Source organism: Gadus morhua, chromosome 14 (assembly GCF_902167405.1).
Source record: "Gadus morhua chromosome 14, gadMor3.0, whole genome shotgun sequence".
NCBI classification, from domain to species: domain Eukaryota; kingdom Metazoa; phylum Chordata; class Actinopteri; order Gadiformes; family Gadidae; genus Gadus; species Gadus morhua.
The window spans coordinates 8,839,584-8,857,143 of NC_044061.1; the positions used below are offsets into that span (position 1 = coordinate 8,839,584).

Consider the following 17,560-nt stretch of genomic DNA (forward strand, 5'->3'; position numbering starts at 1 on the left):
AAGTAATTTCCGGCCGTAGAAACTAGACTTTCTCGTTCGATTTACCGGCGCTTCAGCACTTGGACCCAGTGCTGTCCTTACACGGTGGAAATATACGAATGTATTTTTGAAAAGTGCGTTTTCATGTTTTTCTTCTGTTTATCTTATAACGTACTAGTTTCATTTAAGATCCGCCCACTTGGTTGTCAAACGGTACTAGCGCTAGAGGAAAACAAACGCCACACCCCCCGCCCCTCAGTGGTAAGCTTGGTAGTAGATTCTAGAACGCACTGATGTTCAGAGCGATGCTAGCAGCCAGCTAGTCGACATGGAGGGGGTGAACGGCTCTTCGTTCATGAAGTATGGCTCCTTTGTATCCATTTTGGTTTTAATACTGGCTTACACGTTCCGAACACCCCCGGACGCGTTGCTAGATGACCGGCTGGACAACGTCCTGTCGTCGTTGCTACGAGCGGAGCGCAAAGTGGGCATTGATATCAGAGCTCGACCCAAAGTGGCGATCGGTAAGTGGAGGAGAAGAGCCTTTAACGGGCAGTTATACGTTGACTTATAGCCAATGATGGCAATTACCTGTTTATTCATTGAATACTATTGTATTCAATGAATATCGTTTTCTTTTACTTCATTTATATTCGTTTTCTTATTGAGTCTATCCGTCCCGTTCGAGTAATAGAATAACGTTATAGCAGCGTTAGTAAATCGACAACACATTGTAACCCAACGATGCAGGGCATGAAGCGTAGTCTCCGCAGCGTTTCCTCTTAATGTATTCAAAACTAGTCTGACTCTTGACCTGGTTAGATGGCGTTGAAGTGGTTGCATTAACCGGTTTTGGGGGATGTATTAAGTAAATACAGATAATATTGAGTAAAACTGAACCAACTCTACATTGGTTGTATCCACATTGCGCTGCAAACGAAAGTCCCGTTAACTTAATTGCATTGTAATTATTTCAATAATTTGCAGTTGAAAAACCCACACACTGGAGTTGTTTTTAGATTTATCGTTTAAAAAAAAATGGTCTCAAAATGTCTAACAATATTTAATAATCAGCGCATTGAGTACTTTGTCAAAACTCTAATCAGCTGACTCTAGATCTTATCGCTATTTAATTGTATCATTTGGACCATGACACACACAGCTACTACATCATTTCCACCTTTACTCCTCCAACCCAACCTAAAAGGTTTGGAGTGCTGTCATACAATGTCATCAAATGCATCTTGATTACAAATCAATCTCGCGTTAATCACCTTTTCTGACCTGCATTCTCAATGTTGTGAATTCAGAATGATTTCCTCGAGTTCTGGGATAAATGCTGAGTCATTGCTCGTCTATTTGCCTTCAGGAATTAACCCCTAAAGTACCAACAATGCATTGTTGCAACATTAAACTACTAAAAACAATGAGAACCCGAAAACCACATGTTCTGGTTTGAAGATAATAAATCTATACATATATTATAAAAAAATATATATATTAATACTTTTTTAATTAATATGCATTGACAAAGTAGAAAACTCTTGTAGGGAAAGGAAACATACTTCCATCAGGTATAAAAAATAAAGATAAATAATGCATCGGTAATACTGTTCACAACAATGGTCGTGCCATAAAGCTTTTTGAATGGAATTGAAACGCTCCTTGACCACCTTGACTAAGACAATTTACCTTTCACCAATTGTTGACTCTCTCTTTGAGGACTGCCCTACCCAAGAATGCGGACTGAATGCAATCTGACAAGATATTTACAACTTTGCTCTGTTTCTAAGAGCAAAGATAGTGTTTTTTCACATCCCCCCACCCTTAAACTCATATCCACCCCCACACAACCTGGATCATTGTTTCACTGCTTCAATCTGTCTTGGTTTACTCACTCTTTACTCATCTAATCATTGTTGATTTTTTTATTTGCTGTATGCTACGGGCTTGTAGTCAAGCATGGTTCTGAGAGGAGGCTTGGTTTACCAATGTATTGCTTTATTGTTCCGTGACGAATTAGTTCATAAAACCAATACTAATCTATAGCATTTGTCAGGTCCCTGCAATGCACAGAGTTCAGCTTCTGGTTACGCAAGATTGATATGATAATGTCAATCCCTAACTTGAGTCAAAGCCGAACCTTGTTGACGAAGCGACGGTTAGCATTTGCATACTAATTAACATTCCCATGCCCTTGGCAAGTGAAGAGACATATTGCAATTCCAACAGCTTCAATAACAGCTGTATAATTTATACTTCTCACAGGGAATTAAAAAGTGTTTTCTTCCAAAGCCCTCAATGCCTCAAGGCAATGCAAGTTACCAAAATGTTGCTCAAATCTTTTTGCTTGGTTTCCCTGCAGGTTTCGGTGGGTGCGTGGACCTGCTAGTGGATGGAGTATCACTGATGAATGAGATGGGGCTGTCCAGCACCAACCAGCCCCTGCACCATGACTCCATCGAGAACGCCCAACAGCTTGCCCAGAGCTTCGCCTATTTCTTCGCACCGGGAGCTGCTTCAGAGTGAGTATTTTAACCATTAACTTATGACATGGTATGTTTTGATCTTCTTTGTGGCTAACCAATGAAACTTATCCAAAAAACTAACTGTGTGTGCGTGCGTGTGCAGTGTGATTTGTAAAAAAAAAAGGGGAAGTGGTGTGCTGTGAAATGAATGCAGTGCTCATGCTCAGATCGGACTGAGATCCTACATCGGCCTTGTTTGCTAATTAACCATCTAGTAACTAGGACTGAACAACTAATCAAAATAGTATTGAAATCCCAATATGGCCAATTGCAATATCCAAATCGCAGGAGTTGCAATTATTTGGGGTAAATGTATGATCCCATTATGAATGAGATGCCCTTGAAAATAGTAAGGCAAAAATGATCTATTCTGTCCCACTAATGCTGAGTCATATCGCAATATGATTCGTTTTTTGCCATATCATTCAGCCCTGCTAGTGTCCTCTGCTGGTAGGCAGGGTAACCGGTTCCCTTTAGGGGCACTATACTGTACTCTGGTAGAACGGGAAGCCAGGACATTCATAATAATAGTATTAGTTTAGGGCTCAATACATAGTACTCATAATGGTTGGAAATGCACAGAATAGAGGTTTTTATTTTCATGTTTCTTTCAGACAGTCTTGGCCTCACTGGCATGCACGGTTCAGTGGAAAGGCTCAAGGGTCAATAAACTCAACGAAATACAAATTTCACTTTCCGTCCCAAGGAAATCCCTCTGTTGTTCGGTTTCCATGGCACTTTCGTCCTTTCTCTGTGTGTGTTTTGTTTGTATCTAGCCGCCCATCAATAATTTGTGCAATCTTCCATCAGTGTCTTACCATCCGTGTGCAATGTCGATGATGAACGATACATAGGCACAGCACCAGCCCGTTTACCATCTAAAAAAAGAACAGCTAAACTGACACTCGTGGCACTTTGGCATTTACAGGGGCAAGTGTATGTTCTGCAGCAATCGCCATAAGTCCTTCTCCTCTCATGCTATTTAGGGCTCCGTTCAACACCCAACATGGCTCAGATTAATCCTATTCCTCGATATGGGGTGTGAGAAAACAACAACCCTGAAATTAACATTGTTATTTATTCTTACTGATCGCATTTTATTGGCTCACAACGTTCAGGACTAATGAAGTGCTTCTGGCTTATATCCAAAGGCAGCAGACCGACGAGACTTGGGATCTGTGTTATAGAGAGGGTTGTAAATGATCGTCTGAGCATGTGACCGCCCTGCGGTGCTTTTACTGGAGAGTCTCTTCTTGGCAACTACCACCCCCCCATCCTCTTTTTGAATCGTAATAAGCGTCGTTGTTGAACTGCCTTGACGATTGATGGTCTCATTATACTGAAGAACGTAACCAAACATTTTAGATATGGAACAAAACGGATTTAAGGATCATTTAGCATTTCTCAGCTTAGCACAACATTGGATCAACTCATGCCTATTTTGTGAGACATTCCCGCCACTAAGCTTGTTAGGAAATATTTGGAAGTCATAGACAGAGAATATTATAGTTGGGTGTACGTAAACCCAACTGTTTGTAGCTAAATGCTTAATCTTATAATATTATAACTTTGAAAAAATTAACCCCATGCTGTCAAACTCCACCCCTGTAGTCACTCAGTATTCTTTCCTGCATCCCTTTAATATGTACGCCCATAGTTCACAGAGTATGTAAACACAGTCTTATTTATCTTGGGAGGGTTGACTTTGCTATTGTCTTTGCTACCTCATATTGTCTTCATGCTCACCTCATCACACAAGTTTCCTGTATATACAAACCTTTTCCATCTTCATGCACAGTCATGTTGAAGCTGTAGAGGAGGAATGTTTTGCTGTCAGATCAAATACATCTCAAATCTGTAGTCCAGCATACTTAATTGTGAACATTTTCCTTTTACACAAAGGAAAACGCCCCCAGGCTTTGTAAAACCCACCGTGGTATTTAAGATGGAAAATTAATGAGGTCGTTACAGATTAGACCACTCTATAATCCTATTCTGTGTGTGCCAGGGATTTCTAACGGGTGCCTTTGCTTGGTATTGGAATGCTTTCAGGGTAAACCAAGGTTCTGAAGTCGGTTGAATTCCTTTTGTAAAACAGTTAACCTTTCATGAAAAGCATTAAGATAAGATCTAAACTACCAAACCTCTGGTCTTTCTATCATCAAGCTGTTTCACCGACCGCCACCCCCCCCCCCCCCCCCCCCCCCTTTCTGTCACCCTCCCAGGCGTTTTGTGATGAATAAAACACTCTTCAGCGAGCTGGTGGAAACCTCTCGGGGGTTGCCCGGCAACCGATGGGCAGTGGGTGGAAACGCCCCTGTGATGGCAGGTCGCATGGCAAACGAGGGCTGTGACGTTTTGCTAGGGGGAACCTTCAGCCCGGACTTTACCGAGGTCCTGTCCCAGCACATCATGGGTAAGCACATGCCTACCATTCCTCAGTTGCACGTTGACTCATTTAACAGCGGACGATTATATTAGAGTTGAACTCTGGCCCCTCCCCCCCCCCGGCCTCCCATGCATAGCGCAGTGTAACGTTAGCCTCCACCCGGTTTTCATGCCCTGCTCCCTGTGTCTCGCTAGTGGCCGGTAATGTAGTGGAGGAGCCAGACATCCACCTGATCCTCGAGTACCCCGCTGGGGCCAGCTGGGGCCCCTACACCTCCCGAAGGGCCAACAGGTAGGACACGCCGGCACTGTACCGGGCTGTATTACCAAGCGTTTGATGTAGTAGATGTAGTGTATCCCGTTTTCACACATTTGGTGTCGACAGGTACATAGTCCACAGTGATGACCATAACCCCTACCTGGACTCCATGGATGACTTTGCGGAGAAACTTCAAGATTTCAACCCTGATCTTCTGGTGGTGGGGGGGCTGCAGATGATGGACAATTTCCCCTTTAAGCCAGGTGAGATGAGAAGGCTCTACGAGCTTGTGGAAATACTTTGACTGGTACTTTTGGGGATGTTTCGTGAAAAGGGGAAATAATTGGATATTGAGTGCGTAGCCAAGTTCCTGCTACAGTGCTACACGGCACCTAGGTGGCTACCACACCCCACCTAGGAGGCTACCACACCCCACCTAGGTGGCGACCACACCCCACCTAGGTGGCTACCACACCCCATCTAGGTGGCTACCACACCCCAACTAGGAGTCTACCACACCCCACCTAGGTGGCTACCACACCCCAACTAGGAGGCTACCACACCCCAACTAGGAGGCTACCACACCCCACCTAGGTGGCTACCACACCCCACCTAGGTGGCTACCACACCCCAGCTAGGAGGCTACCACACCCCGCCTAGGTGGCTACCACACCCCAACTAGGAGGCTACCACACCCCACCTAGGAGGCTACCACACCCCAACTAGGTGGCTACCACACCCCACCTAGGTGGCTACCACACCCCAGCTAGGAGGCTACCACACCCCACCTAGGTGGCTACCACACCCCAACTAGGAGGCTACCACACCCCAACTAGGAGGCTACCACACCCCACCTAGGTGGCTACCACACCCCAACTAGGAGGCTACCACACCCCAGCTAGGAGGCTACCACACCCCACCTAGGTGGCTACCACACCCCACCTAGGTGGCTACCACACCCCAGCTAGGAGGCTACCACACCCCACCTAGGTGGCACCCCACAATCCACCTTGGTGGCTACCACACTCCGCCAAGGTGGCAGCCCACACGCCACCTAGGTGGCTACCACACCCCACCTAGGTGGCTACCACACCCCACCTAGGGGGCTACCACACTCCACCTAGTGGGCTACCACACTCAACCTAGGTGACCAAAACCAGGCTCCTCAAGACAAAGGACGCAGGGTGGCACTAGTGATGTTGAAAGACCAGTTTATTGTAAAGGTTTAATAATGATACATGGCCTGGCGTTATTGAGTGTGTTTGGAGACGGCTGGATTGACCTGTGCACACTGATTACTCATTGTGCAACCTCACCCAGCCCTGAGTCCAAAAAGACTCAAACCCGCCATCATCCACACACACTCCCACAGTGTCATTGCGGTGTGTCGCTCGGTCCTCCACTTGTGTTGTATTCCCAGGGTGGCATTCAGCCTTGCCAAATGACTGCTTATTCAAGCCCAGACTGTTTAGATAAGAGATTAGAGAGAGACTAGTCATGTTGTTTTCATTTGTCCATTGTCCCCAACTGACTTGCTATTTGTCACTTCCCTCTTCAACTCCCTCATTCACACGCATACTTCCTCTCCTCTTTAACCATTACCACAATAACATTTTCAACATTTGGCAATCTGATAAAAGTGCTGACGAATTACACTCTAAAATCAGTTTGACACTCTGAGGCACCTTCTTTTAACTGCCTCTGTTCTTCTCAAACTCTGTCCCAATCAACCGTCCCTTGTTCTGTTCTTCCCTCTTCTCAACAGCGGAGAGAGCAGCTCTCCTCTCCCAGCTGGCAGACATGATGTCCTCCTCGTCCGCTCAGACGGGCATCCATTTTGAAATGGCCAGTTTCGTGGATGAAGGTCTGATGAAGGACTTGCTCAACCTGGTGGTCCCGAACGTATGTAGAATTTGAACCATGCCCACACACACATTGACAAGCATCCACGGCCATAAGATATTTATAGATTGAAGGGCGAAACGGAAAGACGATGCCCTTCATTTGGGAACATAAGGGCAGGACATTCTTCTTTGCTATATTTGTAGTGGCACAAACGAAGACTTTAGACAATGGGGCGTTTCACTTTCTTTCGCATCATATTTTTTGCACTATCCCCTCCTGAAATCTTCATCTGAGTTTCATTTTCTGGTAGAATAGACAGAAACTGGAATCCATACGTAACTCCACCCCTTGCAGAATCTGTTTTCTTGACCAGGCTTTGTGCCTTCTCCACCCAGACATTTTCCTAAACATATTAGGACTGCTGGATCAGAGATTACTATATTTCTTCTGCTACCTCAACTAGGAAACCGAGTTTGTTCAGACATTACAATGTCCCTGGGTTTTGAATTGGCTTAATGTTACATTCAAGTCAAGTACATTATTTTTGTGTTGCCTCTCAAAGGGCTTTGAGAATATTAAGTTTGCTCCCGGACATTTTTGGCGCCTGCATTAAATTATAGTGTATACATGTGGTTCTGTGCCTCCCATGAGATGGTTTTCATCTGAATCAACCGTATCGATAGTGTGACACTGATTTCCTGCTCCTCCAGGCCAACTCTCTGGGAATGAACGAACAGGAGCTGCCCAACCTGCTCAGCCTCCTGAAGGGCTCCAACATCACCGTGCTCTCGGACCCCAACCCCCGCGTGGCCACCGTCCTGGACCAGATGAGGGAGCTCTACAGCCTCCTCAACCAGCACCACCGGGCCGGCGACCGGGGAGCGGCCAGCGCCACGGGCCGCCGCCGGCTGACCCGGCTGCACGTCCACACGCTGGCCTTCCAGGCCATGATCGTGACCCAGGGCTCCCAGTGGAAGAACACCATGTCGGCCACCGCCAAGGCCTCGCTCACGGCCAACCGCCACGTGTGCGGCTCCCCGGACATCGACCCCAGCAAGGCGCGCCTCATCATGGACGACTCGTTCTCCGTCAGCCGCCAGGAGGGCAGCCAGCGCATCAGCGTGGACGAGAGCCGGCCGGTCAGCTGCTGGCACGAGGACGACTACCAGGTCTGCGTGGCCCCCGTGCTGGTGTGCACCGAGGTGTACCAGACCGCCGGTGGCGGGGACAACGTCTCAGCCGCCGGGCTGGTGCTGCAGATCTAGAGCAGCGCCACGGAAGGCTTCTCTTGTAATACTTGCTGCGTGTCGAAGAAGTGGGCGCCCTCTGGTGTTTTAGGGAACCTGGACGGATCGATGTTTGACGGCGTTTCTAGGCGACTGCGTTTGGCCAGGCTAATGGCAACTCTCCTCAGAAGCTAATGCCAAAAATGACTGTGTGACGTCTGGATGAGTTCTTTGTATGATCTTGCAAAGTCCTCTTGTTTGTTTGTAAAACAGAAGTAGAAAGCCTGGGGGGGGGGGGGTCTATTATTTATACTTCAAGAGAAAATTTAACCGGATCAAATTTTGCAGTTCATCTGTGCAAGCCCAGTGGAGAGACATTTGGGGCCAAATCGAATTTGTAACAATGGGGGATATTTCATTCAATCGACAAAACGGCACTATTCAATGCATAGTAGTTGCAAGTCCCAGTTCGACTATTAATTCCTTAAGTCCAAAGTCATGAGTAAAAGCTCAGTCACCACACCATATGCATAAATATAAGATGGAAGAGAGATCCCTGCTGTCAGACAGTATACTTTTTAAGTGTATGTTTTATAATAGAGCCCCGCGTAACAGTCTTTGATGCAATGCTTGTCTGAAGAGGTGTCGATTTTCCAATAGTCTTAATTTTCCATCACCCAGTAAGAGCCTTCCCTTAGTATGTGAAGTGTTGGATTTCAGGTCAATGTATGCATTTTTGTGTAGAATGAAAGGAACTGTCATTGATCCCCGTTTTCAGTGCAATAATTCAAGAATGACGTGAACAGAAAACTGTTTATGGCTTACTATGATGTCCGAAGTAACCCCTCTACCTCTGTCATTTATGGGTTGCTTTTACCCATGGGTTTAACTCTTCAAGGACCAAATAAACTGCGATGTCCACAGCAGCTTTGTGGCTGGATAAACTAAAGGCCATTGTGATATTTTTGTTTTCCTCTCTTGATTCCAGTGCAGTCTGTACTTCCAGATGCTGCATAGTTGAGAGGAAAGCTAGTTGGTGTGAAGGGGGGGTTTGACTTGAATCCACATAACCATCATAGGAACCACTTAGACCATAGTGCTCTGCCAAATGATATATGCACAATCAAACCATATCAGATGTTTCTGTGTAGGCATCGTCACATTTTTAAATTGACCTAACACCAAGAGGAAGACTAGCTGTTGTTCGAGCTCACATGATTTCTGTGTGAAATCACGTGGGATGGAGCCGCATGATTTTCAGTTCGAAGCCACTGCCTCCCTTCATGTCTTCCTATCTTAAGGTGCCAGCACACTGCCCCAACAAACACAACAAGCCCCCACCTTTAAGCATGTTGGCCAATGCCTATTCGACAACGCTAATTGGAAAACCTCCAGCCAATAGGTTCCAATGTTGGTGTTTGTTGGGGCAACATGCGAGCCCCTTTAACTGTTTGCCTTGCTTCTCAGGGACTACCACGAATAAATAGCATTCCTCATGAATGTGGCTTGGCTGTAGTCTTTCAAATGGACTTACTTTCATGTGATTTAGGATACTTGCACCGGAGGATATTTAGCATAGCGGTCGATCTTTAGCTCTATTTATTACAGGTATTCTTCAATGAAATCCATGGCATTCTTGACATCTTACCAAAGCTAGGGAATTTAACATTCCATTGCTAAACTACAACCCATTAAATAAATTCAAAGGTATACCCTTTTCACCTCTTTTGTTTGATAACCTTTTGAGTTTTTCACTTAATTAGATAAAGTATGAAAATCTCCTTGTGGTTGCTTGTAACGATAGAATCTTGGTAATGATATGGAAGCTTTGCCCCATGTTTAAGGGTCAGGCTTTAAGTTTAGGGCATCTTGTGTTGTCTTTTCTAAATCTATTTTTAGGGAAGCCTAGTGTTTGTGTGTGTGTGTGTGTGATGAACTTTGTTTTGGTTTCTGTCCTTGGATGATGCTGAGGGCATATATTTTATGTCTTCTGTATTTGGCGGCGTTGTATAAAAAGGGAATGTCTTGAGAGTTTCATGCTTTTTTTCGTTGCTGATATCCTCCATTTCCTGCATTGTCCCGGAAAGTAAAGAATTATTGTCCAGGTTTTTACTGTGAATTTAAGTTGTCATGCATGTCTTTAACATGCATGGGATTGGTTTTATGTGCTCATTAACATATCAATCTACAGATCATTCATTGAGTCATACATGTTCCACAGTTGGGGTTCAGCATTACATGCATGCAAACGTTATGTTAATATAAAGTGTGTTTTGCTCATGAATAAGTCAATGTTTCATTTACTTGTTTTTCCGCACCATGACTTGATATTCCACAAACCCATCAAATGTTGAGAAATTCTGTTGGTGTGATATTAGTATGCGTTATAAAAGTACATTCATCTTTTAAACCATATATATCTAAATATAAATGTGTCCGTATTATCGTAAATAACCTTCAGAAGTCGTAAATTGGGTTTCCAAATCGATTAATCTTTCTGATGGTTCTAATGCTGACATATTAGTTCAAACATATAAAAGATGAAGAGATCAAAATGCTGTGAAATCATCTCTCCCCATCCAGCACCATCATATTGACAAAGTCTTTGTAGTAGATAAGATTGGAGTCAGGTTCCACCGCTGAAGACAGCATCTCCTCCATCTCCAACTGGGTGAAAGGTTCATCTACCAACACACACACACACACACACACAAACACCTATGAAGAGAAAGCCAATTGTTTGCCTATTTTGCGTGTTTGCGTCCCAGTAGGGATTGTGTTGGTAGAGTTGAACTAGCAGGCCTTACCTCCCTGTCTCATGTACTCTGTCAGTTCATTCGGTTCCAGGTGTCCTTTCTTCTGTTGATCAAGAACCTGGAAAAAAAAAAGGATCTTTCTCCATATATACTGATGGATCACATCTATAGGCATGTGATCATATATATATTATGGTAATAATAGAATATGAGGAACTGGCTTACCTCAAACGCCTTAAGCAGCGTGTCCTCGGGTATGGGGCGGAACCTACACAAACGCACACAGTTGGGTCATGGGAATCCTTAACACAGCATTTGGTGTCGCTACTGTATGATGGGGTCTTCTGGTCTTACTTGTTCTCCATAAGTATTTTACTCATTGTTGGGAGGAACCTCTCAAAGCAGATGAATCCATTGGGTTCTTCCACCTTTAGTAACAGAATGTGGTCGCTGTTCAATATACTTTGTATGCTATGACTGTCCAAGCAGTATGAAACCAACTGTCAGCATGATTAAAGATTAGACATAAGATATAGATTAGAATAGAACAGTTAGACGGACGGAAGTTCTTACCTCATCTATGATATCAAGCAGCTCTGCCTCAGTGGGGAAGCAGCCCAGAGAACGAACAATGGCACCGATCTCCCTATAAATGCAGACTATATATATATATATATATATATATATATATATATATATATATATATATATATATATATATATATATATATATATATATATATATATATATATATATTTACTACCGATCGGCCTGAAGAACCAGACTGATGTAAGGGGAAATGTGCAGGTTCCTCCAGGTTAAATAAACACACCTGACATCGACCGTCTTGTTCAGGTCGTGATCAAACACTTGAAACGCATCGTTGATCCTCTTGTGGACCCCTGTCACCAGGATCTCTGGCCCCAGAGCAGAGGGAAATAACATTTAAAAAGCATCATTCAAAATAATAACCCAAATAAATAATGACACATTTGATCGAGAAATAATTTGCATTTGTTCTCAATAAATTGACGGTATTTTGACTAATTGGTGTCCAAGTTATTTTACACGTTACAAGGTGAAATTGTGGAAACTTGATCTATTTTTGTGGCCCTATGTCTCCTTAAAGAATACCACTAGAAAAGCCAATATAAGTTAGTATTGTTGACAATAAACCTATAAGCCTATATCAATTGTACTTTTACGCACCTGCCCGTTCCCTGTCGTCAGCCATGTTTGAGTATACTGTCTGTTGCTATAGAGACCCTAAAACGATGCTGGTCTGAATTATGTGTAAACTACTCCCCCTGGTGGTTGTTTTTATTTTTTAATTGATTTACCGACTTTTGACTATTCTGCCTTCGCTGGAAATGCAGCATTACCTTAAAATAGTTGGGATAACGTTTGTCTGCACAAATCAGATTACTTCAATGGTAAAATTTACTTTTTAGTCAGCCACCGAATTTTATAGGGATGTAGGTTTATATATAGCTTACTTCAGAATCTCAATGAAGACAAGCCTACAAGGAGAAGGGTTTTAAATATATTTTATTACAGAAAGACATCATTATTTTCCAAAATAAACTTTTATTAACAAAAGTATGGACATAAACAGGCATAATTAAGTTCAATTATATTCCTAAATTACGCCCTCATTTTTAGGATCTTAAAAACTATTTTCTTAAGGGTACAAATATTGCATTGCTTGTTTTGTGATGTTGGTTTAACCGTAATTTACCATAACAAATTGAGATTTACTTAATTTAATGATTGTTTATTATTCCATCTCTGATGGAGACATAATAATGAAGAGTATCTATCTATACACCAAACCTGTGAACTAGTGAATTAGCTCTTGTCTCGGCACCATCGTTATGAGGAACAACTCAGTGTCCGTTTGTCTACCTGATGGACCAGAAGCACTAAAGGACTTGTTATTGTGATTGTTGTCCCTTGAGTCACAGAAAGCTTACACTTTATTCATTCTGCTAATTCTTCAGGGCAGAGCTAGGCTAGGTGTGTTTGGGTCCTTGCGTGTTAGTTCTTGTTCACATCTCTGGTTGTCCATGGTGCACTAATACTCCTTGTTGTGGTCCCTCGCCCTGTTCCACTGGAGCAGGGGCTTTTTGGATTTGTAGTTCATCAAGTTCCTTCTGTTCCCTTTCGTTGTCCTCTAAAACCTGATCGAGGGGCACTTCTTCCTTATGCCCGACCTCTTTCTCCCGGTGAGTGTTATCTTCATGCTCTCCTCCTGGCTGAATCTCCTCCTCCTCCGCCTCCTTCTTCAGCTCTTCACCTCCTGTCTTCAAGCTGTCTTCAGGCGCCACCAGCTTCTCCTCGACCGCCACTTCCCCTTGCTGCAAAGCCTCGTCGTCAGAATCCTTCGTAAGGTTGGAAGTGGGATTATATTAGTCCACAAGAGAAGACTTGTACCCATATGTCAGCATTTAGATGATTGTAAACTGTGTATTAACTTGTTCCTGGTGGTAAAATGTGTATAAACATGTACCACAGGGTAAACTGTGTATTAGCTTGTACTTGAGTGTAAACGGTGTAATAACTTGTACCCCTGAAGTGTAAACTGTGTAACAACTTGTACCTGAGTGCAAACTGTGTATCCAATTCTACCTGAGTGTAAAATGTGTATAAATATGTACCAGAGTGTAAACTGTGTATAAACATGTACCTAGGAGTAAGCTGTGTATAAACATGTACCTAGGAGTAAGCTGTGTATAAACGTGTACCTGAGGGTAAGCTGTGCATCAACGTGTATTTGAGAGTAAGCTGTGTATAAACGTGTACCTGGGAGCAAGCTGTGTATAAATATGTTCTTGGGAGTAAGATGTGTATGAACGTGTACCTGAGTGTAAACTGTGTGTAAACATGTACCTGAATGTAAGGCAAGGGTGAAGATAGCAGCTCAGAGGGAGCCAGTAGCCCATCCTGGTTCAGATCCCTCGTCTTGAGTAAGAAATCTACCATGGTTACAATCTGGAAAGACGATGCACAGTCACATACCATAACACACACAGAGACACACACAAAGAGACACACAAAGAGACACACACAAACACCCAGGTGTTCAGGAAAAGGAGGAGCCACTGTGTGTACAAATTGTATAAGCACGAACTACGGAATATCCATCTGAAGAAGACTTAGTTGATGTATGCTCTAAGTAATCCAACCCTCATAGGGATTTTTCTTACCGGCTCATTAGAACTTGCTTCACGTGGTGCGTGAGAATTGTAGTCTGACAGTAGCTTCATCATCTCTAGGCCATCGATGTGTCCGCTTCGATCAAAATCATACAGATGAAACAGGAAGAACACAGCTGAGAGGGACAAAGGAGAGAGGAATATGTATGTTTGTCTTTTACAAACTATCTTCAGATACAAACAGAAAAAAAAGGTATTGCTTGATTCTGTTATGTCCTAAAAATGTGCCTTGATGGGCAAATGTTTATGGACAAAATGTAGGTTTGAATATTGAACTGTACACAGAAGGACCACTAGATGTCGACTTTTACCTTGTTCCCATGTGCTGACATCCGATCCTTCACCCTCTTTGAGATGGGCTTGAATGTAACTCTGCAGCAACCTGCCAGAAAGTCACAGGTCACCCAGGACAACATTCGACTTAAATACAGGCAGACATGTTCATGTTATGTGATCACACTCGCCATGTGTTATGGTCACAGGTAACCTTCTCCATCCATTGTAATATTCACAGCTCACCGTAAATGACCTCACTACAACTTAATCAGCATCGCCCACTCGCCCCAACCACAACAACGTGGGTCTGATATGTTTTGAACACAGTGAACGAGACAGCTGCAGTCTTAAAGTCCACACACTCTTATCGGGATCTTTTGTCTGCAGGGGCAAGGCCACGTCACTGCGGCGAACCCCACACGCCAGTTAAAGTCCAGTGCGTTACCTCGCTAGGGCGCTCTGGCCATGGCCTCACACACTTACTATGTGGCAAAGCATCAATCTGACCCTGAGTCCAAGATGGACCCTGCTAAGTATTGGTAGGGTACCTGCTCTATTGTCAGAGGCAATAAATGTTTTATATTTTCGCCCGTCCATATAAGACTATGAACACAATGCAGGGGTTGACACTAAGGTTTCAAAGCACTTGCCCCATAGGGCAAGTACATGTCATGTTCGACTTGCTCGAATGTCATGTTCACTTTCCCAACTTAAAAGTCAGAATTGTGAACGGGCCTCTTTTTGCCAGGCACCTTGCCTGGTTTTGGGGGGGCTCAGAAAACTCATCCTAGCTCAGACTGAGGCTGAATGTTTCCTCACATTTACGTGTTAAAAAAATAACTAACTTCTACTATTAAGAACACGTGGTGTAAGTGTGAGGCTGGTGCAGTGATGCACTGTTCCACACAGCTGCTCACCTGCGCTCCTCTTCCCCGGCTCCGAGGGGGTTAACCAGACCGGACTCCTCTCTGTGGGGACGTCAATGCACATTAAGATATTACACAGTCAGTTAGCAGGGATCAGTGGCGGCTGTGAAAGTTCAAAAAACATAGAAAAAAAAGGAAGGAAAGAGAAAATAAAGAAAGAAGGAAAAAATTAAGAAAAATAAAGGGGGGAGGAGGAAACAAGGGGGGAAAAGAGGAATGCGGGGAAAAGGAGGAAAGAAAAATATAAGTGAAATCATAATGTTGGACAAAATTTAGGGAAGACGGAATAAGGCAACACAAGATAAAGACAATTCCAAGAAATAATACCTCGTAGCCCCTGGCACCCGGGCGCCCAGGCATAGGTGCGCCAGCAGGCAGAGACACGTGAGCCGTGGGATGAGGCTCTCCAGGTGAGGCACAGCTGGTACGCCTGGCACAAACACACAACTCAGCCTCACGTATTTATATAAGCCTGGGATAACGACAGAGTTTGATCACCTGGATAGGCGGTGTGTTTGACCATTGTAACTTGATAGCTATCAAGCCTCCATATCAAGTATCAAGTCGGCTATAGCTCCTCATACTCAGGAGCTTGAACAAAGTATGCAAATAAGGGTTTATAATCTTGGTAGAAAATTCGAACAGAAGCCTTTTTTCCTTCTATAGTATAGCCTACCTATCGGTCCAACAGAAGAAACAATCATGCCCCTTTAAGATCTCTTCCTTGCATGATGCTAGAAGGAAACCAATGTTAGCATGACTATTTCCTCTCCAGTAACAAACAGTTACAAACCCGAGCCCATTGCTAGGGCACTGGTAAATCCTAACGCAACCGTAGTATCTACTGCACAAGCAGAAACACATTCTCTCTAAATCTCAGCTGTTGAAACTAAACAGAACGGAAAGCGAATAGCTAGGAGTTGCACAGTAGTAATACTAATACAATCAATCTAAACAAAACCCGTGTAGACGCATGAATGAAATAAACAATTCATGCTACCGCAAAGTGTGTGTGTGTGTGTGGGGGGGGGGGGGGGGGGGGGGGGGCTTACCTTTCAGCATATTGGAACAAAGTCTGCCCAACAATGTGTGTATTAATCTTCAGGGAGAGAGAGAAAGAGAATTGAGAGTGGGTATAAAGAGAGGAAGAATGCCGCTGTCCCGCTACGCTCGCAACGCACGGAGTGTCCGCACTGCGCAACGTCAGCCACGAGCCGCCGCGGGTTCCACGCGCACACAAATTGTTTTGGTCAATGACAGAGTCCACGTGGAAGCCCGCGCCCTTTTGTGTGTGCGGGGCCTTGGGAGATGTCGGAGGAAGAGTCCTACGCTGCTCCACTCCCCCGGCAGCGCCACGTACCTCCTCTGTTCAAAGCTCACCAAGGAAACCTGGGAAGGTCCTTGTTGTAGTTGTGTGGTACGGTGATCACGTTACTGTTAGAAGTTACTCTCTCAGCGTCTGTGGTATGGTGACAACCTCATTGTTATTCCGGAACAAAAGGCCTCATAGGCCTATTTAGTCGACGATAATATATCAATTAGGATTGATTTATGCCCGGTTAAATGCAGGCCAGTGTCGCTAATATCGTTAAAAGATTGAAGAAAATGTTACACATTTAATTAACAATCACGCCAGACTCAATAGTGTGTTTATACCATAGAGGATGCCACAGTTCACCACCAAGTCTATATTTCTAGGACCCTGGTCTTTGCCTTTCAAACTATCAAAGTGAGCTACTCTACGTCTTGCTAACGGTAAATTTGATGTCCAATTCAAACACAAGAAATCTGTTTGAAAAAAGTCGAACGAAAAAAAGCCAATGTATGCGCTGATTGTGTCTGACCAAAAGATGTCGCTGTTCTCATGCTTCAAATGGGTAATTTGTTTCTTTCACACTATAGACGCACCCTCAACTCGTTTCCCCTCAGCGTCATACATACATTTGTATGCCAACCGGTGACCGACACACACACAAACACACACACACACACACACACACACACACACACACACACACACACACACACACGCCAGTTGTGCGGAATCAAGGACGGTAATCCTTTAATCATATTATTCGATAATTATGCATGAAAAGGGAGAAGTGAAGAGTTGAAATACGGAGCAGGGCAATCACCCTGGTCTACAGACACATTTTGTTTG

At 44.0% G+C, this 17,560-nt stretch overlaps 3 protein-coding genes across 4 annotated transcripts; 1 reads left to right on the forward strand and 2 right to left on the reverse strand.

Annotated features, from left to right (window-relative positions):
- Positions 1 to 307: 307 nt before the first annotated feature.
- adpgk2 (ADP-dependent glucokinase 2) lies at positions 308 to 10,509 on the forward strand. The gene is made up of 7 exons (XM_030376224.1): positions 308 to 503; positions 2,345 to 2,504; positions 4,733 to 4,923; positions 5,091 to 5,187; positions 5,281 to 5,417; positions 6,920 to 7,056; positions 7,710 to 10,509. Exons 1-7 carry the CDS (start codon positions 308 to 310, stop codon positions 8,262 to 8,264), a joined length of 1,473 nt encoding a protein of 490 aa, XP_030232084.1. The 3' UTR covers positions 8,265 to 10,509.
- On the reverse strand, positions 10,134 to 12,231 carry drc8 (dynein regulatory complex subunit 8). 2 transcript variants are annotated; one of them, XM_030376228.1, is made up of 7 exons: positions 12,192 to 12,231; positions 11,815 to 11,899; positions 11,555 to 11,627; positions 11,336 to 11,409; positions 11,207 to 11,249; positions 11,033 to 11,099; positions 10,134 to 10,909 (listed from the first exon to the last, which is right to left on the reverse strand). In XM_030376228.1, the coding sequence occupies exons 1-7, from the start codon at positions 12,214 to 12,216 to the stop codon at positions 10,791 to 10,793; spliced, it is 486 nt and encodes a 161-aa protein (XP_030232088.1). In that variant the 5' UTR covers positions 12,217 to 12,231; the 3' UTR covers positions 10,134 to 10,790. The 2 variants fall into 2 exon arrangements, with proteins under 2 accessions (XP_030232088.1, XP_030232089.1); XM_030376229.1 differs by lacking the exon at positions 12,192 to 12,231 and having other exon boundaries at positions 10,363 to 10,909; positions 11,555 to 11,640; positions 11,815 to 11,905.
- A 281-nt stretch (positions 12,232 to 12,512) lies between these two features.
- On the reverse strand, positions 12,513 to 16,764 carry cgref1 (cell growth regulator with EF-hand domain 1). Its single transcript, XM_030377880.1, has 7 exons — positions 16,452 to 16,764; positions 15,727 to 15,829; positions 15,391 to 15,441; positions 14,509 to 14,579; positions 14,189 to 14,313; positions 13,872 to 13,973; positions 12,513 to 13,363 (listed from the first exon to the last, which is right to left on the reverse strand). The coding sequence occupies exons 1-7, from the start codon at positions 16,459 to 16,461 to the stop codon at positions 13,031 to 13,033; spliced, it is 795 nt and encodes a 264-aa protein (XP_030233740.1). The 5' UTR covers positions 16,462 to 16,764; the 3' UTR covers positions 12,513 to 13,030.
- Between the last annotated feature and the right edge of the window lie 796 nt (positions 16,765 to 17,560).

What these genes read in the sequence shown, in the direction of transcription:
- adpgk2 (XM_030376224.1), top strand. Translation starts at nt 308, where the DNA reads ATGGAGGGGGTGAACGGCTCTTCGTTCATGAAGTATGGCTCCTTTGTA. An exon ending in ACCTCCCGAAGGGCCAACAG is followed by an intron (nt 5,188 to 5,280) that starts GTAGGACACGCC and finishes TGGTGTCGACAG; the next exon opens with GTACATAGTCCACAGTGATG. An exon ending in TCAACCTGGTGGTCCCGAAC is followed by an intron (nt 7,057 to 7,709) that starts GTATGTAGAATT and finishes CTGCTCCTCCAG; the next exon opens with GCCAACTCTCTGGGAATGAA.
- drc8 (XM_030376228.1), bottom strand. Translation starts at nt 12,216, where the DNA reads ATGGCTGACGACAGGGAACGGGCAG. An exon ending in AACAAGACGGTCGATGTCAG is followed by an intron (nt 11,628 to 11,814) that starts GTGTGTTTATTT and finishes CTGCATTTATAG; the next exon opens with GGAGATCGGTGCCATTGTTC. An exon ending in CGCTGCTTAAGGCGTTTGAG is followed by an intron (nt 11,100 to 11,206) that starts GTAAGCCAGTTC and finishes TTTTTTTTCCAG; the next exon opens with GTTCTTGATCAACAGAAGAA.
- cgref1 (XM_030377880.1), bottom strand. An exon ending in CGGGTGCCAGGGGCTACGAG is followed by an intron (nt 15,442 to 15,726) that starts GTATTATTTCTT and finishes ACGTCCCCACAG; the next exon opens with AGAGGAGTCCGGTCTGGTTA. An exon ending in GCCGGGGAAGAGGAGCGCAG is followed by an intron (nt 14,580 to 15,390) that starts GTGAGCAGCTGT and finishes ACTTTCTGGCAG; the next exon opens with GTTGCTGCAGAGTTACATTC.